This window comes from Notamacropus eugenii, chromosome 2 (genome assembly GCF_028372415.1).
Source record: "Notamacropus eugenii isolate mMacEug1 chromosome 2, mMacEug1.pri_v2, whole genome shotgun sequence".
Classification (NCBI taxonomy): domain Eukaryota; kingdom Metazoa; phylum Chordata; class Mammalia; order Diprotodontia; family Macropodidae; genus Notamacropus; species Notamacropus eugenii.
In genome coordinates this window covers 41266420-41291081 of record NC_092873.1, presented here as the reverse complement: position 1 = coordinate 41291081, position 24662 = coordinate 41266420, and the positions used below count along the sequence as shown (strand labels likewise).

The window sequence follows — 24662 nt, the reverse complement described above, 5'->3', positions numbered from 1 at the left end:
CCACTGGGGATAAGAGAAGACTGCTCTGAGCAGGGCTTTAATGAGACAAAAAGAAAACATCCTGGGGTGGGAGAGAAGCCCATAAACTTCCCACCCTCCCTCTATCTTCCTTGGGGCCACCAGAGGGCTTGGTTTCCCAAGGCAGGAAGAGAGGGAATGATGCTGATGTCCTCATTGAGTCTGGGGAGAGAAGTAAGCTGAAAGCTCTGGGGTCTGATGGGCCTTACTGAGTTTGGAGAACAGAATTCCTAAAACCCTAAAAGTCTCATCCAGAAAGGACAGCGTATTATTTCAGGATGCCCTTTAGAGCACCAGAACACATATAAAAGTTCTCATTTGGCATAAAACCCTTTGCTTAGTCTGTTGTAGACAACAGGCATTCTGGAAGGGGTGGCATGAGTAAGCTGGTCTTCTCCGATTTTTAACAATCCCTAAATGTGTGTGTGAGTTTTCCCTCTTTTACAGAGAAGAACAAGCCATAAAAATACTAAATTTTTTGGTGCTGGGCTTCCTTGGGTATCCAGTAGGTCAGCACTTCTTAAACTGTGGCTTGAGATGGTTACATCTACTTTATTTGGAAAATAATTCAATAGCATTTTTTTGGATGAAAAAGACAAGGAAAAAAGCCTCCAAGTGTGATTTAGTGGTGCCTTTTGTCATTTGTATTAAACATGACATTAAATGCCCAAGTCTCTTTCACTACCTCCATGAGAGTTTCTTCTGGAAGTTCTGGAGCCTCGAAAGTGATAAAGCCCTCCAAGCTGGGAGGAGACGCCCCATACGGTGCATACTTCAGGCTGGGTGCTGCCTCTGCTCCCGGTGGAGAAGAACCCATATAAATGCCAGGAGGGGAGCCCATGTAGACACGGCCACTAGTGGAGCAGAGAGACCCTCCAGAACTGTTTGATCCAACTACATAAAAACAGAAAACACAGAGGAATCTCCTAGGGGTTATTCATCAATTCCTCTACTTATTTAACATTATAGGACTTATTTAACTACATAGGACTACAAGGACATACAAGGACCAATAAGGTGATATCAAATGAGAAAGGAGAGGGAAAATACGGGAACATATTCATAAAATTGGAATTCTGACTTAATCCTAGGCACAATGGTAAGAAAAACTATTTCCCCAAAAGGAGAAAATCACTTTTGAAAACTGTTTGGGTCGATCGTCACAGGCCTTCCAAGTAAGATCGAAAGCACCAAAAATTGCTCATTTATCCTTAAAACTACTCCATCAATTGATGATTGACATTTTAAAAATAGAATACCTTTACCCCATCTGCTCATTTTTCACTTTTAAAATGCTGTGAGATGCTGACTACAGATACTAGTTTGGCCAACTGTAAAATGAGAGAATAGGTCCTGAGAGGTTCTGGCCGGCCTGCATGGCCGACAGCGAGCCAGCAAACAGCACTGTTCGTATCGGGTCCAAGTTGAAATCATCTACAGTTATCAATCCAGACAGTACTTCCAGCCACCAGTCCACCTATCCCTGTCCAAAGCCAAGAAAGCAACACCTCACCTGAAGTTGTCCTTGTACGAAGAACCATCTGGGTGCAAGCAGGAGGTGTGGTGCTATTGGGAGGAGATCCTACCGTGAACATCACAGCCCTAGAACTGGCCCCGGTGGCCACAGGAGGTCCCAGAACAACTCCACAGGCCGCTGCAGGAGCTAAAAGAGGAGGGCACAAGGTATGATTTCTAGAAACACAAACCACCCCCAATATTATCTTGCTCTCCCAGGGTAATCTCTAGTACAATGGCAGGAGGTGTGCTGGTAGGGGAGTCCCATCTCCCACCTATGATCACTTGGACTCTTTAGCTCCATGATGGAAGAAGTCAAGTTAAGAGTAAGATGAGATGATGCCCCACGAGGACTTTATCCCCAGGGAGCAGCACAAGCCCGAGTCACTGCTATTGGAAAATAATCAGAGAACAGAATCTGGACACAACCAGACAACTGCTGAGGTCTGATGATGGCTCTCTTGGGCTACTGAATAAATATACTTGCTAAACACTGGATGTAAGTGAAATTCCATCAAACCAGCTCCATTTTCCTCGTTGACTTAATTATTAGAATCACACATTCATTCCTCAGAAGAAACTTTCATCCCTCAAACAATCCAGCATTTTCCCATCCACTGTCCTGCTCAGCCTCAAGCATCAGAATGTCGAAGGAAGCAGAACCACTCGACCCTGATGCTCACCCTGAGCTGCAGGCAGGTTCATTGGATGATTATCCTCAAAGCATCCTTTCTCTTCTCTACCAAACTCTTTCATAGCTGTCCTGCACACTAAAAATGGGGGCAGGAAGGACATTTTTTCCCCCAAGGTCCACACAGAAGCTACAGGATTTGGCATCTTGTAGTGATGCCCACACAAGTTCTAGGATATTCTCTCCCCTTTTCCCATTCTATTCCCAAAATAAAAGTGACTTATGGTAAAAATATGGCCTGCTGAAGAGCCAGAACAAAGTCTTTTTTCAGACTCTCCCCTTCAGAAAGAATTCTGTCAATATAAATTTAAGGAATCTTCACTGAACTAGCTCCAAGGTACATTACAGTTAAATTTCACATGAGTTGTCAAGGACAGCTAGCTAGAGCTAAGCCTACTCTGTATCTGAGGTACAAACTGTCTTTTCCGATCTGTAATCTCAAAAATTAGGTGCCTGTATAAACATGGAATCATCTACAAGAGAACCAAAAACCATTAGTGTAAAAACTAACTCCAAAACTAATCCTTGCCAACCACAGCTATTTTACCAACAGATTTCCATCATGGACACAAATACTACACACAGAAATACGTAGAAGAGTGCTCTGACTCATCTTGGAGGAAATCAGAGTCAACAGACTAAAAGCATGACTTCTGGTTAATTATTAGGATGAGTATAAAGAGGCCAGAAATGGCATTGTTTTTGCCTTGGTATATATCATCTTAAAACATTAGAGAGAGTGTATAAAGAACATGATATATACCTACATTTAGATATCTATATTGTTCTTAATTTACATGAAATTGGAAAACATCTTACTGGAAAATTTTTTAAATCTCACCAATTATCACAAATAAATATGCAGAGATGAGGACAAAAGAGTCAAAGGAAAAATAAGACTTACACAAAAATTGAGAGTTATTGCTTTAACAGCTGTGGAGAAAAGCAGCCAGGAGATTTGGGTTGTAGTTCCAAAGCAGTGTTTGCAACATGAATTTATTAAAGGAAAAAAAAAATTCAGCAGAATGATGTAGCTACCAAAATAGATTCTCTAAATTCATTAAAATCAAGAATTTATTCCCTACTTTTTACTTTTGTAGACTCATCACCATAATCACCACAAATTTCCAATACAATAAGGGCTTCCAGAAAGAATACTTTCCTTACTACAACCCTATGCACACACACATGGTTCACACTATTTAGGCTCCAGAGATAAGAGGCAGCGAAATGGCCCTGTACAGTTAATAAGTTTGGAACCTGACTTGGAATCCAGGTGCCCTGACTCCAAGTGCAGCCCTCTACTATATCACACTATATCTCGAAACAAAACTGAATTCAATTTCCATAATTTGCATTTTTTTAGGGGCAGGATATGAGTGGACTGGAAATAACAAGTCCCTAGGACAAGAGAGCCAGCACTAAGTAAGGGTCAAGATGGACTGGGTGACTTGAAGCAATCAATGAACCAATGAGTTAAATCAGCATGCATTAAGTCCTTACTACGTACCAAGGCATTGGCCAAGAACACAATCTTATAGACAAAAAGACAAGATGAGGGCGAAGAACACACTGAGTATAAGAAGGCTCAGAGAAGGACGAGAGGAAATTGGAATATCTTGGAAATGTTAATGGCCTAAGAGGATGAGGCAGGCTTACCTGTGGGCGATTAAGAAATGAAGGAGATAACTGCTGCGGAGGAACGGTGTAGTCAAGGTGTTAGGGAAGTGATCGATGTAAATACTGATGTCCAATCAAGGACAAAAGAAGGGGAATGAGAGTGAGGAGGAAGGCTATTGGGAATACTCAGACATATGTAAGCAAAAGATATCAAAAAGGATAGAGGGAACATCATGTAGACAGAGTACAAGGATTCAGAATTAAGAGTATTAAAGATCAATGGAAGAGAAATGGCCTGGAAGTTTATAGAAAATAATCAGGGCCTAGGACACAATGAACTCAGAGTTTCCAAAATCACCACACTCACAGCCACTAGCAGTCCCAGTCAGGTGTGTCAAGCAATACACACAGAAAACATTAAAGCAGACTTTTTTAAAAGGACAAAAATAGCACAAAAGAATGGTATCCTCTATGGGCAGGGAAAGAGCCATGTGAAGGTCAGTTCCTTCCTAAGAGCGACTATGTCACTGAGGTCTCTGTACTCCTAGGGTCTGAGTCAGGGCAGGATGGTCAGCATGCTTTTGGTAGAGCTTAAAGTGTATGGTGGAGACATTTTGGAAAGTATTACAAAACTGAACAAACCATCTGGCTCAGTGATTCTGTTAGAATGTTATTTTAAGGAACCATAAAAAGGACTTATTTATACAAAAAAAAAAATTCACAAGTGCTTTACTTGTAACAAATGCTTATTTATTAGTCTTTGCTGATGATTACATGCAAATATTTTTAAGGGAACATTTACCTACTGAGAAATACAAGGTTGAATTCAAAATGTCAGGTACCAAAGAAAATTGTTTTCTCTTTTCTATGGTGCCAAGTACTTTTAAGGTTTAATATGCTATTAGCAATGCTCAAGATTTCAGCAGGACCACTGTTGGATAAGAAAGTGTAAGTTTTACTCTTAATCTAAGTCAAAGACTTGCCATCTTCTTACCAACGGTTTTGATTATGAGTTAGACTTAGCTTTTTTCTCCCAGTGCTACAACCACCACCCAAAACATGGACTGATACTTGGGTAGGCAGGCAGTAGAAAGATGACCAAATGAAAATAAGCTAGTATTGCTTAACTTCTATGTTTAAAAAGAAACCTGATCCTCCTTACCTGTATCCATGGGTCGTTCTGTGTTGAGACTGTCTGTACTGCCCTGATACAGCTGCCCACCCAAGGGCATCTTCGCTTGTTGATCTGACAGTTTCCCAGTACTTACAGATCTATAAAAGGACAGTAATGTTGTCAATGGAAAAGACAATACTTGACCTTAAAAAAGCTGTTTTTAGAATCATAACTTTTAGAAGGGAAAATGTCCATGCTATTACTTTTTTATATAAGCTTATAAATAAAAATTGGTAAATGGAATATTTTACCTGCCAAATGTGGCTTTGCTGTGCTGCTCAGCTACCTGCCTTTCACTTCCTTGGGCTGAGAGAAAATGTGAGAACTCTCGTGGGTCACTCACATCTTTAGCTGGCACATCTGTTGGTCCCTGACGAGTAACCAAGGCGAGCAGATTGGAAGATGCTTGGGTTTTAGGAATCTTGGAAGGAGCTGTGGCCTAGGTAAATACATTTAAGGTGATTTTTAATAAAATGCCTACATATTTTCCATTTATGACACTCTAAAAGATGGAAACTCTGGGTGGAGTACTACCATGTTTCTCAACTTATAACATGGCTTAATAAACCAACCTTAGTGGGAGAGCCAATGATTGTTGGTAAAGGCGTTTTAAATAGCCAGTCAGAGCTCCTAGGAGAAGATCCCATGTGCTTGGTGGGGGAGGTCCCAAGGCTGACCGGTCTACTTGGCTGTGGTGAGTAGCTATATCCAAACCCTGCATGGGATGGACACACAGGGTCAGAATGCTGCTTTCGAAGCTTCTGTTTGTTCTGGTAGATGTCGGTGAGCGTAGGAGCGCTCTGCAGTCTAGCACCCAACAAAAGAGACTGTGGTGACTGGGACTGTGGTACTGGAGAACCTATGAACAAGAAAAGTGCAGAACACACATAACCAACATCTTATAGTGCTCCAAGTATGAGACACACAAGGCTCAGTCTAAGAACTAAAATGACAAGGATGCAAATGTCTCGTCTTTCCATGAGGCGCTGCTCTGAGCACGCTCTGGCCTCACCACAACATCCAGCTAACGCACACTGTGCTCGCTGCTCTCAGAGGACAGGATTTTATGGGGACAACTCCATCTACTGCCTCTCCCAGCAGCTAGCAAAAGGAAATAACCGGTTAACTAAGAGAGGAAAATAGAGTTAGAGAAATGGAATCAAACCATCCAAAAGTCTAGACCAGGGGTGTGAAACTATGGCCTTGAGGCTACATGTGACCCTCTTTGGTCCTCAAGTGCAGTCCTGTGACTAAATGCAAACTTCACAGAACAAATCCCCTTAGAAAAAGGATTTGTTCTATAAACTCTGGACTCAGTCAGAAGGCCACATCCAAGGACCTAGAAGGCCCCAAGTTCCCCACCCCTGGTCTAGACTGCCATGCTACATTTTTAACAAGAGTAAGAGTACTATGAAGACCCATAGTTCATTTTCTGCATCATTTATCACTGTTTGAATGAGATAATGATGTTTATTCATGATTGTTTGGTACCTAGGAGATAAGTTCCTGAAGCAATAATGACACCCACAGTGAAATAATGAAATAACTAAGAAGTAAACCAAAGATGGCACACAAAAATGCAGAAAAACTGAAGGGTCAAAAAAGTATCTCATTTCTACTCAGAGATCAGAGTAGGAAAAAATTAACCTGTAGAATTCCACTTAATCCCTTGGCTAACGTAACCCACCTGAAGAATTTCTACTCCTCGAGTCATGACCCTGCGGCTGTCCACAACAGCAATGGCCAAGCTGTTCAGGGATAGTACCAACTATAAGAGAAGGACAACAAATTGGATGCTTGACTGTTCTCTCACCATAACAACAGAAACACACAGCACACACTCAAAACAACATGGCAAATTAGGTTTTCAAAAACATCTAACAATATGCAATTTAGTTAGCAATCATTGTTAGAAATCACATTAAACAAACATGCCCACAACAGTTCTTTCAGTTATCCACAAAATGATTCTCTAAGCACACTTCTATCAGTGAACTACAGACTGATCTCTGATGCCTTCCTTACCTAATGGAGAAGGAGAATACGGTCTGGAGGACCCTGTGGACAGCCTACGCCCAGCAGTCTGTACTGTGTCTGCAGGGACTGGAGAGCAAGAGCCCATCTTCAGAAAGCCCAGGGGGCTGGTATTAGACCTTCGTACCACTGCAGATCTGAAAAGTTTGCAATTTTGTTTTAAAGGTGGAATTTCAAGAAAAAGCTCTTTAACCTAGTGCACTAAAAACTTGAGTTAAGCAATAAGCATTTAGTAAGCACTTACTGTGTGCCAGTCATTGTGCTGAATGCTGGAGATACATAACAAGGTCCAGCCCAGGCCCGGACCTTGAGAAGCTCCCAATCCCCTGGAGAGGACAACATGAAGAACTACACACAAACAAGCATACACAATCAACAAAGGGAAGGCACCACGATGAAAAGGAATCAGGAAAGGTTTCCTGCAGAAGGTGAGATTTTAATTGAAACTTGAAAATAAGCCAGGAGGCAAAGGAGGGAGAACATTCCAGGAGTAAGGGACACTCAGTAAGAATGTCCAGAGCCAAGAGATGGTATTGTCTCATTCCAGAAAGACCCAGGAGCCCTACGGCACTGAATGGGGAGGAAGGTGTAAGAAGACTGAAGGCAGGGTAGGGAGTCTTGCTTATGAAGGGCTTTGAACAGCAAATATAGGATCTTCTATTTGACGCTGGAGTTGAAAGGGGGCCACTAAAGTTTATGGAGTAGCAAGATTGGCATGGTCAGACCTGTGCCTTAGAAAAATCAATTCAGTAGTTGAATGGAGGCTGGACTGGAGTGGGGAGAGACCTGAGGCAGGCAGAGCCACCATCAGCCTATGACAATAATCCAGCATGGGGCAATGAGGGTTTGCACCAGGGTGAAGGCAGGGGGAGAGGAGGTGTATTCTAGGGTGCTACAAAAGTGAAATTAACAAGCCTTGGCAACAGCTTGGATGTGGGAGTAAGAGACAGGGAAGAGTTCAGAATGACTCCTAGGTTGAAAGCTTATAAGACTGAAAGGATGGTGCCCTCAACAGTAATACAAAAGTTTGCAAGGGCAAGGTTTTAGATTGGAGGAGAAGAAATGAGCTCAGTATTGGATGTGATGAGATGGAATATCTATGGGGCATTCATGTCAAGATGACTAATGGGAAGTTGAGGATGACTGGAGGTCAAGAAAGAGATCAGGGCTAGGTAAGCACATTTCAGAGTTATCAATAGAGAGATCACTGAATCCATGGGAGTGGAAGAGTGAAGTAGCACAGAGGGCCCAGGGCAAAGCTCATAGTTAGCAGGTATGCCTGGATAAGGATTCAGCAAAGGAGACTGAGAAGGAGCAGTCAAATAAGAGGGAGGAAACCCACAGGAACCCAAAAACCCAGAGGGAGGAAGCATCAACAGAAGAGAGTGATCCAGCATCAAAGGCTGCACAGAGGTCAAGGAAGATGAGGATGGAAAAAAGGCTGCTGGATTTGGCAACTACCTAGCTATCAACACACAAATGAAGCCAATTTCTATTCTTGTGTTGTCGTTGTACTAAGCCCAGAGAAGTGAAGAACCACCAACATGTAAAATTTTGCTTACCCATGGAACAAAAAACTTTAAAAGGAGCAAACCCCTGATGATACATGTGGCAATAATACAAGATCTATTTAGAAGGGGTAAAACAAAGCCAATCTGTTGATCATTTGGGATCAATTTTCTAGAAAAAACCAATAAACTTCTATGACCATTATATTATGCACTTTCTTACATGCCCACCAACTCTTAGGAAACATATATACTGGGAATCCATTCCCCATTAATATGTTTCCCCAGAGGGCTAAGAACTGAAGGGGGGCTTAGAAGTGCTCTAGTCCAAGCCTTTGATTTTACAAATGAAGAAACTGAGGCTCAAAGAAGGGAGTGATTTATCCACAGGCTGGAAGTGAGATTTCATCTGAAGTCTTATAACCAAGCCTTGGCCTGGGGAGGAACTCTAGCCCACTGCTCTGGCCACTGCATCAAACAGCTTTGAACTCACAGGTGCATTGACGGCCTTCTCTGTGGCCAGATTTGTGGAAGGTGCCATGGGAAATATGCTAGTGGCAGTCAAGTGTCATTATCATTAGTAAGGGCAGGGTGGGAGCCTAGAGGGTACTTAGTTTAGAAAGAACAAGACAAGTACCTGAACAGAATGAATGTGTGAGGATTAAACACCTCTTTTTTGGGCTAACAGCTCCTGCTCTGGAGTGTCTGTCTCAAGACCACAGGCCACAGAACTGAGGCTGATAATTTCCTCACTGGAAGTTCTCTCTACCAATATTACAGGACCAGGACAAAAACGAAAATGAAAAACAACCCAGACCCACACAGCAAACACCAGCTGAGTTAAGAACAGAAATTTATTTAAGACAGAAGCAGCTAATTGCTCATCATTCACTGGCAGACAATCAGCTGGCTGATGAAAATGCAGTAGATGTAGAAGACAGCGTGGAGGATGGTCTGCTAGGGCTGTTGAAACACTGTTACAAACAAAAGGAGGTTCCCATAAATGGACCCTGAACACTTCATTTGGGAACACTTTGTTCATATTAACAAGATAAACTAAAAGGTGCAGCTTGCAACAAAGACCAACCCAACTTTAATTGCACAACTAGCCACCAAAACAACTCACTCACCTTGGAGAACCATGGGGATTTGTCCCAGGGCTGGCTGAGGAGAGGTTTTGTTCAATCCTCTGATAATTCCTTAACTGAGTAGGCACTGGAATAGGTGCTGTCTCACTGTGAGGTGATGGGGAAGGCTGACATGGTCTGCAACCACAATGTTAACAAAGGTAAGAAAAATGCTGACAAGGCAGCTTCTCTCACCTGAACTATCACTGGCATATAGGGATTTTAACATTCTATATGTGCATGTGAAAATGACTTGAGAAGTTTTTCTGGGATCAAGTGAAACACAATGACTTTAAAACTTACTTATCTGAATCAGGTTCTTCTCATTTTAAAATGTTCTTCCCAACCCCCACTTAAGACCAAGAACCACGAAATGAACTGACAAAATCCAAACACACAACGTAATGGAGAAAGTTCCCATGAGTCCCACTGGCAGACCTCTGCACATTAAGGGAGCAAAATAGGTCTAAGAGAATCTATTGCATGTAAGAAAAGGATGTCCAAAAGCCAAGAGGAGTGGAATGTTTGTTTACAAAAGCTGTTAATAAGTAAGATGGCCCAAGGACCTCAGAATTTCCCAAGATTAAAAACATGTTGTATGATTCCTCTCTTTAAACACCCACATACTGTCTGTTGTATAATTATATGAACTACGTATAAATAGGCCCAAGGATTTTACCTCCTTCCTCAGTTTTAATAAACATAGAAAAGTCTATCAAAGGGGTATCAAAGTGATCACTATCAGAAATGCATGTAATATTATAATTTCACACTTCTACTTTAATTTCTAATCCCAAACCAAGTTTTAAAAACTCCTCATGGCTCAGGAGCAACCCCATGTGTGAACAGGAAAGCATGCTGAGCTGTTTCCTTTCCTAACAAAGCTTTGTGAATTCCCTCTTCCCAAAAGAATCAACTATAACAAGACCACACATTCAAATGCCCCAAACAAATGGCATTTATATACTAAAATATGACAAGGAGATTAATATTTAATCTAACCATTAGAACGTTTTAACACTCTAAATTTAAAAAAAAAACCACCAATACATTTCAAACATCAGAGAAATATTCTTTACCTTTTAAGTATTCAGATTAAATTCAATACAATTATTCATGCTTTTGGTAAATGTAGACCTAATGTACACCTGAATTTTGCTGTAAACTAGAAAACAGAAAGGATTCATTTTTATTTCAAGTAAGATGGACTTCTCCGAAGCCAGCTACAGGGTGCCTACCTTCATTATGGTCCCCTGTGATAAGTGTGCAAATGACCCAGCACTGTCCAGAAGGTTACAAGTCAGTGACTGAGCATGGCATGTGTGACAACTATGTCTGTTGTCAGAGGGAAATTCATCAATAGATGCCTTTGTATTTTTCTTACCATGACCACTTACTAAAAGGTGTAGAGTGTATGATCTCCAGAATGCCAGGAGGACTCCCACCAATGATTCCATAGACATCTGAAGTATTCCCATAAAGTGTTTCCCCCCAGCAATAGGGCACATGCTTGAAGGCATTCCAAGAGCCTACCACAAAGCAACCAAGAACAAAGACTGCACTAGGGGCTTCTTTTTCCCCTGTGGTTTTACTGTAATGGGCAGAATCACAGGATTGTTGCTGCAGAGCTGGGAAGAACATCAGGTCATCCAACCTAACATCCTCATTTTGCACATGAGAAAACAGGCACTGGGAGTTAAGTGACCTGTCCAAGGTTGTCACAGGTACTGGATTGTCAAGAGGTGGGACCTGAACCCAGGCCTTCTGGTTCCAAGCTCTTTTCATTGTGCCATGATGTCCTCTTGGATGGAAAAACAGAAAGTGTTACGAAAATATTTGCAGAAACTCTTTTTGTGGTAGCCAAGAACTGGAAATTGAGGGAATGTCCATCAACTGATGAATGGCTAAACAAGTTGTGGTATATGAATGCAATGGAATACTATTGTGCTATAAGAAATGATGAGCAGGCAGACTTCAGAAAAACCTGGAAAGACTTGAATGAACTGATGCTGAGTGAAGTGAGCAGAATACAGGAGAACATTGTGCACAGTGACAGCAACACTGGGTGATGACCAACACTGACAGACTTAGCTCTTCTCAGCAATGCAAGGACCTAAACAGCTCTAAAAGACTCATGATGGAAAATGCTATCCACATCCAGAGAAGAAATATGGAGTCTGAATACAGAGCAAAGCATGCTGTTTTCTCTTTTTGTTTTGTTTTTTTCTTTCTCATGGTTCCTCCCATTCATTCTAATTCTTCTATACAACATGACTGATGTGAAAAATATATTTAGCAAGAATGTAGAGCCTACATCAGATTGCATGCCATCTTAGGGGGTAGGGGAGGGAGGCAGAGAAAATCTAAAACTTATAGAAGTGAATGTTGAAAACTAAAAATAAATTAATTTATTAAAAAAAAAGAAAAATAGAAAGTGTTTGAAACTAGATTTGTTACAATAAAAAATCTGACACTATCCAATTATGATACTGCCCCAACCATTGTCGATCCCCAGCACTAGCAAGTTAGACACGTTCAAGTGTACAAGCAATGTACACCTCCCTACGAATATCCTAAAAGAATTAATGTGACTGACCAAGGGCTTAGAGTTTGGCCCTTTTTCTAATTTAATGAATCATACTTCTTTGATACCGACAGTCAGCAGCTGCTCATGCCAAAGCGCTGAACCTAAGCTTGGTTCCACTATCACAGGAAAATCTACTTGTTGGGGCAACTTCATGGAAAAAGGCCTAAACAAATGTTATGTCTATAGAAGGGACGAGTTACAGCTCTGAAAAGCTTATTACAAATAGTACAAGTGTGGTACAAACTCTCTTCCTACTGAGAAAATCAGAAATAGTTGGTAATTGATTCTGTTATATATCACCAACATTTTGTAAAACTGCCAAAGTCACCTTTCTTTGTCTTTGAATTAAATTCGGAAGTTCATAAAGTCAGTCTTCCTCTCAGAGGTAAGTTTAAAGGTTCGTTTTCCCCATATATCACTTTAATTAAAAGAAACCTGTTATCTCTATACCATTAGCTGTCCTTGTGCAATTAGAGGAAGTCGGTTAACTATATAGCATTAGTTACTCTTGCAGATTAACTAAATCAATCAGAATTCCCTAGCAAGATGGAAGGCAGGGTCGGTCCCACATCCCTGATTTCCATCCAATCATATTTCTCCCCAAGCCTCAGTCGTATTGTTCTCCCCAACTACAGTACTGCATTCTGTTTTTTGGATGCTTCTTCTTTTGTCTATAAAAAAAGATATGTCTGCCCTCACATGGGGTCTTAGCTGAGGAGGCTGAGAATTTGCTTACTGGCAAATTCACACATCGTTGATAAACTGTGCTTAGAGCTTGTGCCTCAGTTTACCTTCATTTCAACTGCAACATAACTGCTTCATGACTGACATAGGGATATATATTCCTCTAGGAAACCATCTAACTCAAAACATTAATTAAAAAAAAAAACCACTTTGTATTGCCAAAACTCACTTAAAAGAATTTCAAGATTTTTCTTAAGTGAAATAAAAGCAAATACTACAGTAATCCACCAAACATTCTGACATTGAAGACATTAGACTTTATGGAGACTGTCAAGATGTTGAAAAGTTGGATGGAGAACCCACAAATTTAACTTAAATATTACTTTCTAATATTATCTTAAACATTAGTTAAATAATAATAATTAAATAATATCTTCAATATTGCTTTCTAATCACTTGCCATTAGTACCAACACTCCTAGTGCTAATCTACTGTAAAAGTTTTAACTTTGGGGCAGGGGGAAGGCAGCAGGGGCGTGATTTCACTGGCGTAAGGGCTCCCGATGCAGCCAGTTCAACGCCTGTTTGATCACTTCTAGGGTTAGTACTGAGGCACTCAGAGGCATGACATGACCTACTAGACACTGTGTCCAGAGGGTGCCAGCGGAGGATAAGCTTGAAACTACAAGTTCCTGAGTTCATAGGTAGTGTCCACTATTCTAAAACCCTCCTGATGTGAAGGGCTTACTTTATTAGCGAGAGGCACTAGGCACATCAACACACCCACAGGCAGCATGCATGGGAGAGTGAAATGATACTGGACTAGGAATCAAGAGGGTTCAAGGAAAAAAATCTCAATTAATCATCCCCAGTGCCTGCAGGGAGGTCGCCTCACATGCAACATCGGGAGCCAAGACCAGACCGTCTCCAGCCATTATCACAGTTCTGAGTCTGTAATCTCGTAACTTAAATCTGAGGAGCAGCAGGTGCTCCTTTAGAAGACTTTACTGTATCTCCTCAAGGTTAGGAATCAATAAATAAAATCTTGCCCAGATCACACTAAAATATGAGCATTCTCAAATCTATGACCTAGCAGTCAATATAGTATACATCATAAGTTTTATGAGAAGTAAGGTTTTTTTAAGTTACGAATAAGACTGAGAAGCAAATAAAAATAAACCACATGATTTTTTACCCTAAGTAAATTTCAGTAATCTCACTTTAGTCATTTAGTAAAGTTTCATAGTAAAGTCTCAATTTAGTATTGTCTGAAATTCTATCACAATGAAAATGGTGATAACTGAGAAGTTTATAATCATTTTACATATAGACTCAACTAGGTGGTGCAGAGGCCAGAGCAGTGGACTTGAAATCAGAAAGATTGTGTTAGAACCCTGCTTCAAACACTTACTAGCTGTGTGACCCCAAGCAAGTCACAACCTCTGTCTGCCTCAGTTTCCTCATAGTGACTATAATCAAACCGGCCTCCCAGTTATAGTGAGGATCAGATGTGACAACAAGCATAGCGCTTTGAAAACCTTAAAGCACTACGCTAATGCCAACTATTATTTTTATTGTGACTAGGCAGTTACTATATGAAAAATACTTGGAATGACCAAATATTTAAACTCTAGATTTTTCTTAAGACCAGGCGCCCAACATACACCTACCCACCTGGTGCCTGAGCTAGAAGGGCTCTATCGAGTAGAGTTGGAAGAAGGATTTTGTGATGTTTCTGAGCTCCCAGAAACAGTTAAAAGACTGTTTTTTTAAAAAAGAGGCAAATGCACTGATAAAAAGGTGAGAAAGATAACTGGGAGAAAAAAAAACATTGTTAATTCATTTAAAATATTCACATTGCTGTTCTGATGTGAATATTAGTTTCCAGTTTAAAATTAAAAAAAAAGAAATAACCCAGCACCTTGGCAACATGACTGTTCCCAAAAAACAGAGCCTGGGCCACAAATGTGAAAATGTTCAGAATATTCTGGTAATGATGTTGAAACATACCCTCCTCCACACACCAAGAACTCGCTTGAAGCCCTTCTGCCAGCAGTTCCCATTGGCATATCATCTAAAAAAAGAAAAAAACAGTTAAGCCTAAAAAGTAGTCCCATCTTACAGATGTCCCCTACTGGGACCAAATGTTCCTCACAGTGGCCAATGGTCAATGTGGCTCTGTTCCTCCATATACCTCACCAGGTCCCTCCCAACTCCCACCCCCAAGCACATTCTCAGGTTCCTACATGTTTGTCACTACAAGCTTCTTTGAGGACAGAAACATGTGTGGAACCCCTCCTGAATAGGTCTAAATAACAAAAACACCCCACCCAGGCAATATCCCTGTGAATAAAAAATATATATTTTTAAAATAAAACCATACCACATCATATAAAAAGGGGAAAAAATCAAGAGAATCCTCTTAATATTGGCAAATGGCTTTTAGCAGAATGAAAATCCAGTAGAAGAGAAGTTCCTTAAGGGAAGGTCTATCTCTGCCCAGCATCCCCATAGGATCCTAGCTTAGGCACTGGAAGGGGCCACGCCCCTCATTTACAGATAAGTCAAGTGAGGTTCCTGCCCAAGCCTTTCTTGGCAGTAGTTTGGGAATGAGTGTAAATAGCAACTGTTTCTGTTTTGGACAAAAACCCTGAGGTTCTTCCCCTCCCAGACTGATTTTTTTTTTGGACTAGGTGAAATAGGCCATTCTTAGCCTCATTTCTTACCTAGCCTTAATCACTGAATGGGCGTTGCCTCAGACAGGCTCAGACCTGTGGAGATCTTAACTTAAAAAAGCCCGGGTGAGGCTGGTGACTCTGCACAGCCCTCCCTCACTTACATCCACTTCACTTGCATGTCATGGCATCACATCCCTGATGTCATAGTCCTCTTCAAGATCAAAGCACAAACAATGAGCAAGTGAGGCCCAGAGAGGGTCCCGTGGCAGTATCAAAGAAACTGGCATCCTCTAACTCCAGAGCCTGGGCTCTTTCCAATATGCCATACTGCCTTAGTGCTTAGCACAGTATAGAAGCTGACTAAGTACTTGTTGATTAAATTTACCATATAAAGCAAAAAGGGAATTTGAAATTGGAAGCAAAAAGAGACCAGCACACTTTTTAAAAAAACCAATCTTATCCACACTTTGTCTACGTCACATCAAATTTGTCTATGTCACATGTGCCTTCCCATCCTCTTACTCCTGGTATTTTTTAAAGATTTCAGAAATCTTTCAGAAATCAAAAAACATTAAATTTTAAAACACAGAAGAAAGCTGGAGTAAAGCAGTACAAATGAAGTGTCAATAAAAGTGCACCACATACCTACCATTATCTACCTAAATGAAGCAGTCATTCCTCACTCCTCCCCTTAACAAATCCAGAACCTACAGTCTTGTTGCCCTTCAGCTCCTCCCCATTCCCCAACAATATCTTTTACCTTAATCTTTTTAACAAACAGTGATGACCTTGCTGGGACAAATTAAAATCTACAGTAATACAGAAGAGTTTGAGGATGCAGCTCTTCATGGGAATCAGCTATGGAACACTCTGGCAAAACCCTTAAGAACCCATCTTAAACTCTCAGTTCCTCATGGACTTCTAGAAACCTGTACTTCCAGAAAGCTAGAATGCCCACCTCCAACCTGAGTTCATGTCCTCAGTCCCTGTGTCTATCCCACAACTCTCCCTACTGGCCTTTGCCACTCACTGGAGTCCAAAGCCCTCCTAAGCCACACTCAACTCAGCTGTCACAGCAGTTTGAGATCAGCAGCACTGATGAGAACACTAAGGTGAGGACCTTATAATGGACTAGGTGGGTCTGAAGGCCCTCAATCCGGGAAAATCATTAACATGCCAGCATACATGCATCAGGCTATCTGACCAGGGAATCCTGTCACACTGTGCTGGAGTCACTAACACTGGGAGGCAATGGTTCATTTTCTCAGGCATTTCAGGAGCCCCATTTGGAGGTTTCTTCCCTCCAACATCAGGGCTATAAAGTACATTTGTGTGTGCCCCAAGAGCACACACCAATTATTCATATCCTTTATAAATAGTTCATACCCTTTAACAAAGACATCTCTCTGCTGGGCATAAACCCCAAGGAAGCCAAAGACAGAAGAAAAGTCCCGTATATAGACCAAAAAAAGCCACAGCATCATTCATTGTGGTAGCATAAAAACTGGAAACAAAGCAGACGCTTATCAATTAGGAATTCATAAATTACAGTATGTGACGCTAATATATTACTGCAACGTAATAAACCATGAATATAAGAAACTCAGAAACATGGAAAAACCTATCTGTACTTAGATAAAATGAAGTAAGCAGAACCAGGAAAACCACGTACCGTATGTACAGGACAACCAAATAACGTAAATGAAAAGAAAACAAAAATGAAAGATTCCTTTTCCTCCCTGGAGGATTATATTCAGGTTTGCTAAATGAGTTATTCTGGGTTGCACAGCAGGGCAACACTGGTCACAGGATCTGAAAAAGCCTGACAAGTTTCAATATGTAACAAAATGAATGGAAATAAATGAAACTGGCTTATAAGATTAAAAGGGTAGAGTAGGGTAAGGCTGAAGTTTATAAGCCACCAACCCATCTATATATCATTATGAATACAAGTACGCTGAAAGAAAACATACAGTCAATTACACTAACGTGGTTTGTGATTGACTTTAACCTCTGCTATTTTCCAACCTTACTTGGGTCTGGTCAGCGTCCACCTTTGCTGTATTTTGACTGGTCTTCTGCTCCTAAAACACACTGCTTGTACCTGTCCTACTAATCTCACCTGATCTCCAATTTTCCAAATTTCCCATTCTAAATTTTATTTTTGTCTTCCAAATCACTAGCAAATTCCTTCATTTAATTAATCGATAAAATGGTCCTCAGAAACTATTTGATAAGAACTGCTAGAAAATGTGGAAAACAGTCTGATATAAATTAGGCTTAGATCAACAACATCTTATACTGTATTACACAATAAATTCAAAAAGGATTCATAAACTGAATAGTAAAAATCATACAATTAAAAAAATTAAAAGAGAAGCTAATCATATACCTTTTGTTGCAAAGGATAGAAGAGGAATTCTTAACCAAGCAAGGGATAGAGGTAATTATTTAAAAAAAAAAAAAAAGGAACAAGTGTAATTACATTAAACTGAAAAGCTTCTGAAAAACAAAATTAATCCAACTAGGATAGTAAAGGAAGCGATTAAATGGGGGAAAAAAATCTTTGTATCAAATTTGTCAGGGATTTGGTATCCAAGACATACAGACAATAGACACACACACAGACACACACATACCAGCAGACACACACACACAGACACACACACACACACACACCCCACACACACACAGAGCTACTCTTCAAGAGATCAGCAGCCAAAGGATAGGAACAGTTCCCCAAAAAATTACTATTAACTATGAGAAATGCTCCAATTCATTAATAAGGCCATTGCAAATCAAACTAACCCCAAGGTTTTACCTTATATTCAGCAAACCAGAAAAAAATGACAAAATATGGGTATTGTGGGAAAATAGAAGCACCATTGCCTTGGTGGTGGAGATGTGAATGAGTACAACCATTTTGGAAAGTGAAGTGACCAAAAGGTCCCTACTCTTTGAGGTAGAGATTCCACGACTAGGCATATGCCCCAAGGAGGTCACTGGCACGGCAAGACTTAGATGAACTGATGCAAAATGAAGCAAGCACAGCCAAGAAAACAGTGCAGGACAAGGTCTGAAACAAAGTCATGGGGAAAGAACAAGCCTGACCCCTTAAGAAGTGCTAGGAGAACATGGCCCCACCCATTCCTTAGTGGAGGTAGGAGTTAACTTGGCCATGGAACAATGCCAACATTGCCTTCAATCCTTTTTTCCAATTTATTGATTGATTCTGCAGATTGCTTCTCCCTTTTTTTTAAAATACTCTATATTATATGGGATGACTGTCAGAGAGCAGGAAGAAGGCAATATAAAAGAAGACATTTAGGTGATATAAAAACAGAACATAGCACTAAAACTTATTTTACAAAAGGATCCCAGGACCATTACATGTGAGACATCAGACAATGTGTCTACCCAAGCTCATGCCATGACAACCACCCCTCACACGAAATCTTTGCTTCGTTCGCAATTATCACCGTAGTATAACCAAAACCATGCCTTCCTTAGCTTATCCATGAGAATTCTGCAGATAATGGGTCGGATGTTTTCCTGAACAGATTGTGTTTGAGATCCCTTCCTTGATATCACATTATCATGGAAAGATACTTCATTGGTCTGGCCTAATTCGCACTAACAAAGCCATGCTCGTTGGCTCCCAGTAGCTTTTGCTATCCTTAGCAGTTGCTAAGTTGTTTAACAGTTGGTTCCTGTATCTTACCAATCAAATATTCAGCTGACCACACTAATTAGTCTCCTTAAAAACAAGCACATTTACCCTTACATGGGTCTTCCGTTCTCATTTCTCACATCTAATGGGGAAAATAACATTTGCCAATTCTCTAAACAATCCAGGACATACATGTTTTTAGACACTAGCAATTTGATTATTCACTTTTAGGTTAAACCTTTACTGATGTAGCTTAGTTTCTTTCTTTATGGTTTCCCAGTCACCTTTAAGGGGGGGATGTGCCCAATTTAGTTGAAAATCCCTTCTGTCCTTCCTGTAGCTCAACAAACTCCCCAAAGTCCTTGGATGCTTTGCTGTGAAAGGGAAGCAGCCAGGTCAACCAAAGGTCAGCTGAGTCAAGCTGAAGAGGGCCAGACTTTATTGACAATGGTCCCATGACCCAAGGACCAGCCTCTGCACGATGGGAAGGGCTGCTGACCCGTGGCATATTATGCCATGGTGATAATGGAGGAGACCTAGTCCAAGTTAGTGAAAGGTACGAGTACAGTGAATTAGTGGAAGTTTCAAAAGGTACAACACGTACCTTGTTTCCAAAAGCACAGGTTTTTTCTTGTCACCTTTAATGTTCTTTTTCCAATGCATCCTTCCTCATGATATACTAATCCTGGTTCACTGGTTTTCCTAAATTTCACTTGCCTTTTCAGGCAAATTTCATTGGCAGAAATGCACAGATCTCAGGGCTTGGAGTCAGGAGATCTGAGTTCAAATCCAGCTCTCAGACACTTACTAGCTGTGTGATCCTGAGCAAGACATTTAACCTATTTGCCTCAGTTTCCACATCAGTGAAACAGAGATCATAATAGTGCCAATTTCCCAGGGTTGTGGTGAAGATCAAATAGAATAGTATTGGTAAAAACTTAGCCCAGTGTCTGGGACATGGAGACCGTTACATAAATGTTAATTATTCCTTTCCTTTCCTTTATTATTATATTATACCCTTCCTTCTTTTCCCTTTCCTATTCCTTTATCTTAGAACAAAGAATAAAATCAATTTGTAATCATTTCTTCTAAAGTTTCCTTCTACCTTTAGATCCCAAACACTTCCTTGTGAGAAAGTTAACATAAGTCTGGCATGATAAAGGAGTAATTCTGGAGAGTTAAAAATCCATTAATAAATTGACAAATGGTACCCTGCAAGAAGATACAATATCTTAAGAGTTCTAAGAAATTTCAGAGACCATCTAGTAAGTTCATTCTATAGATGAGGAGGCCGATTTGACATAAAGCACAAGAAATATTCAGATACAAAAACTATTTTAAAAAACAAAATATTCCTCGGTGCACAATAGAAAGAATACTCACATGAGTGCTCTGATGAAATGTTATGGGGAACCAAAACAAAGTCATCGGTGTCACAAGAAGAGTTCTTACTACTGGTGCTGGCAGAATCTTTAGACACCTGTAGATAGTTGGGAGGACCCAAGGGCGGGGAAGATAAGTTGTCTTCCTGAATGTGCTGCATATCTGGAAGGGACTGAAGATGACAAAATTAAAAACTAGCCCAATGCCTAAATTCAAGCAACAGCAAACAATAAAACCATGAATACTCTAAAACTTGTCACAAAAAAGGGACCAAAGCAAAATTGTAATACAAGTGAGATTTCACAAATGCCTATTTTTAAAAGTTTTCCATTTAGAAAGAAAAAAAATGAAGTTATCTTTGCCCATATATCCTATTTAAAGGGTTCTAAAAATATAATGACCAAGCTGGCCCCCAAAGAAAAGATATGGAATGGGACCGCCTGCAATTCTTTGTGGAGGTGAGGAAACAGGAGTGTGGAACACTGCTGAGAATGGGAGACTTTCAAGGTGTTGGCTACTTTTGTTGAACTAGTTTTTGTTCTTTATTATAAGGGACAACAAAGGGAGTTGGAAGAAGGGCAGGAAAAAGATATATTGGGAAATACAGGTGATGGGGGAAAAAAACTACACATATATTAAAGTTGGGAAGACATCTTCAGAAAATTTCATGTAGTTGGTAGGAAGTAGCCAAAGATTTAAAACTTATGACATTTCAGAGAATTGTTTCACCATAAAAGAACTAAACTAAAAGAAACATTCAGAATGACAATGTTTCCATATATAAAATGAAATGGAAATTCATAACCTTGGGTTGTTTCGAAGACTGGGCAGAATACAAGGAATAAGGACATTTAAAATTTCAAGTTTCATCTATAGTAACAGAATCAAAGTTTTGGAAAAATCTTTTCAGTTTTGTTTTGTATGGGGGAGTGAAGAAAAGTTTGGAAATAGCACCCAGAGAGAGATCCCAACACAAAGCAATCCAGCCCAGGTTCTGTGTGTCATTAGGGCCAAACCGGGATTTACCTGATTCAAGGATCCCAACTCTAATGGGTAGTTTATAATCTACTGACAATCTCAATTAAACAGTTTTAGTAACTTGTTTATTGCCCAAAGTGCCAATGACTGAGCTAACCCTAACCCTAATCCTAGAGGTAAAAATACTAGAGTTGTTTTAACTATCTTCCAGTCTAAAATTAGACTGTAGATCTTCACTGATCAGTTGGATTTTCCGCCCACCCCAGTCACGTCTGTGTAAAACTTGTGTTGGTCACATACTACAGACACAGCTTATATCTGGATGATCTCTCCAAGGGCTGCAGCATCATTCCCCCTAGCCCAGTCCACAGATAATGGAAGTTTCCTATGTTAAAAGCTCTATGCAGTCATTTGGCCTTGCACAGACTCTTGAGTCCCTCAAAACTGGAACCTACACAAAGCCTAAGCCTCTCCCTTCCTAGCATATCTGCTCCCTCTAGGAGGCCCCTTTCCCATAGAATTTACTGAAAATCTACTGAAATTTCTCCTTTGGGCACAAACGAGCTCCAGATTTAGACGACCCTGGGCTTCTTTGAGGAGCTCAATGTCATTGAAAATTCAGCCAGAGAGATTGTCAAGGGATGGAACCCAAAGAGCACCTAGATTCAGTAGGGTCACCAAGCTTTACAATTCAGTTAGGGACTGCCTTAGCAGTAAAGAAAAGGGGATGGGACAGAGGTATTCAAGGTGAACCTTTGGTCCAATCGAGTTGTTATTCTACATTTCCCAATTTCTCAGGGTGCCCTTTAATTTAACGTGTCTTTCATTTTACACAGCAGCAATTCATTTGCTTATAGGAAAATAGGTTTCTCAGAACTTGTGTTTTATTTAATACAGTAATTTTGTAGAATTGTTTCAGAGCAAACCTTTCAAAGAGGTCTTATTTTAGGAAGTCAAGTGAAATTAGGACTAATTTCACTAACAGCAATTGTTTGACTAAGGAATTTTCATCAAGCTTTAATCTACTTATCACTTCCTGAACGCCCTTTTCCATTAGACCCAGCTCTGCTTCTCCAAAAGGGTCTGGAGAAGCGAAGGGAACCTCTCAAATACTATCAATGGTGGCAGCGGTCACAACCTATCCCCTTTACATTTGCATGGGGGCTTTCATGGAATGTTAACAATTTTCATCAAGGTAAAATGGGAGGAAATAGCACATCAAGCATCTGAAAATGCTAAACTAGAGATGAGCTCCTAGCTTACTCCTTGTCAAGGGTGACTTTTGGTACCTCTTATAAAAATACTGGGCCCATTAATCCAATCTAACTAACATTTATGATCAGAGTATATATAAGGTACGGACAAAAACCCAGCCCACATCTTCAGAGAGCTTACATTCTAATGGGGGAGGACAGATAAAACATACATTCAGGGAAGTATATAACAGTGTAATTTGAGGAAACAAAGAGCACAATACTCCTGGAGGCTGGGCAAGAAGGAAGGAGAGCTGGGGAAAGGTTTCCCAATGCAAGGAAGCAGAGAATTCCCTGAGGTACAAAGAGAGAGGGCACTCCAGGCCCAGAGAACACCAAAGCTGGCTACAGACAGGCTCGGAAGGAGAGTTTATAGGGGATGGAGGCTGGAAGGAGATGGGAACAGGCTGAGGGGTTTGTCTTAATGGCACTGAAGACTTCTAAGCATTGTAGTGAGTGCCATGCCTAGGCTTGTGATTTAGGAAGGCCATGCTGGCAGCTCGGTAGAGGATGCACAAGAGAGGAGAGAAAATGGAAGCAGGAAAGGCCATCATTATACTCCAGGCAAGAGGCAACGGTCACATGAGGAGAGAGAAGGGATGGGGACAAGAGACTGGGGAGACTGGGATAAGGAGCATTTCTGGGCACCTGCCTACATACGGGGAGGACAGAACCAAGGAAAGATTTTAAGGATAAGCCAAGAGAGCTGGAAGGACAGCAACACCTTCAGCAGAAATGGGGAAATTTGGGGGTCAGTGCTGGGAATGGGCCCCTATCATCCCACTCCCTATTTTCTCCTCTAACTTCAGGCTCTAGTGTTTAATACTTTCTGATAGAGATTTCTTACCCAAAGTCACCAAGCATCTCAGCTACTATTAGACAACCAGGGAGGAAATCCATCACAATTAATGTCAACCGGTATTCAAATAAAGTTCCCCTCATTTCTTCCTCCACACTCCACTGCCAGTCTCGCTTTTTACTCCACTTAGTCATACCCCAAAACCTGGCTGCAGGCGAGGCACTTTGGGGCTCTGACATCATCCCTACTCCTCTGCTGACACTCATGTCTCTTTCAAACCAAATGGGGTCTGCCTCCTCCCCTCCATCTTCATCATATTCTCTCCCAGCCATGCCCTGCCACTGCGCCTCTCGATCTAACAGAACCCCACCTCCCACTTGGCTTCCCTTTCTGCTCCCTGCCTACCGGGCTCTTTTATGACCTTAGCATGTACCCCTACCATCTATCCCTGCCACACTAAAATGGGACCTGACTTCCTACCCAGCCATATGTGTCCCAGGATGCCATGGACTACATTTTTCTTTCTTCTTCCCTTTTTTTTTAAATTCAGAAGTGTCAAGCCTTGGCACAACTACTGCTGTTGGCCTTGTAGTTTTCCTAGAGGAGTACGGGGAAACAGAAGGCACTGCACTGGTTTCAGAAGCAGGTTATGTATTTTCTTCAGCAGTACAACTATAACACCACCAACCCAGTGTGCTGGGTGGGTTTTCTGGGAAAGGTCCCTGCTGGAGCAGAAACCCTGCTCCCCCGCCCCCAGTCTCTCTTTCTGGCTCGAGTTTGGCAAATAAAACTAAAAATCAAGACCTACATAATGTTGATTTGGGGTAGACTCAGAGTCCTTTGGTCACAGAGAGTTCTGAAAAACCAAAAGATGACCACAACTGCCAGCAGTGTGAAAAAAAGTGCCAGGCTGGGGAGAAACAGAGGAAGAGCAGGTTATGAGC

At 40.9% G+C, this 24662-nt stretch overlaps 1 protein-coding gene across 2 annotated transcripts in view; it reads right to left on the bottom strand.

Moving 5' to 3' along the window:
* Positions 1-24662, bottom strand: part of ULK2 (unc-51 like autophagy activating kinase 2) — a 72784-nt gene that overhangs the window by 14631 nt on the left and 33491 nt on the right. The window contains exons 13-22 of one of the 2 annotated variants that reach the window (XM_072639997.1): positions 20689-20860; positions 14968-15031; positions 9691-9825; positions 7044-7189; positions 6706-6786; positions 5591-5877; positions 5270-5457; positions 5007-5116; positions 1532-1681; positions 704-912 (exon numbers count right to left, since the gene is read on the bottom strand). In XM_072639997.1, the coding sequence (XP_072496098.1) occupies positions 704-912; positions 1532-1681; positions 5007-5116; positions 5270-5457; positions 5591-5877; positions 6706-6786; positions 7044-7189; positions 9691-9825; positions 14968-15031; positions 20689-20860 (1542 nt within the window). The remainder of the gene's footprint in view (positions 1-703; positions 913-1531; positions 1682-5006; positions 5117-5269; positions 5458-5590; positions 5878-6705; positions 6787-7043; positions 7190-9690; positions 9826-14967; positions 15032-20688; positions 20861-24662) is intronic. The other variant, XM_072639998.1, reaches the window with a different exon arrangement.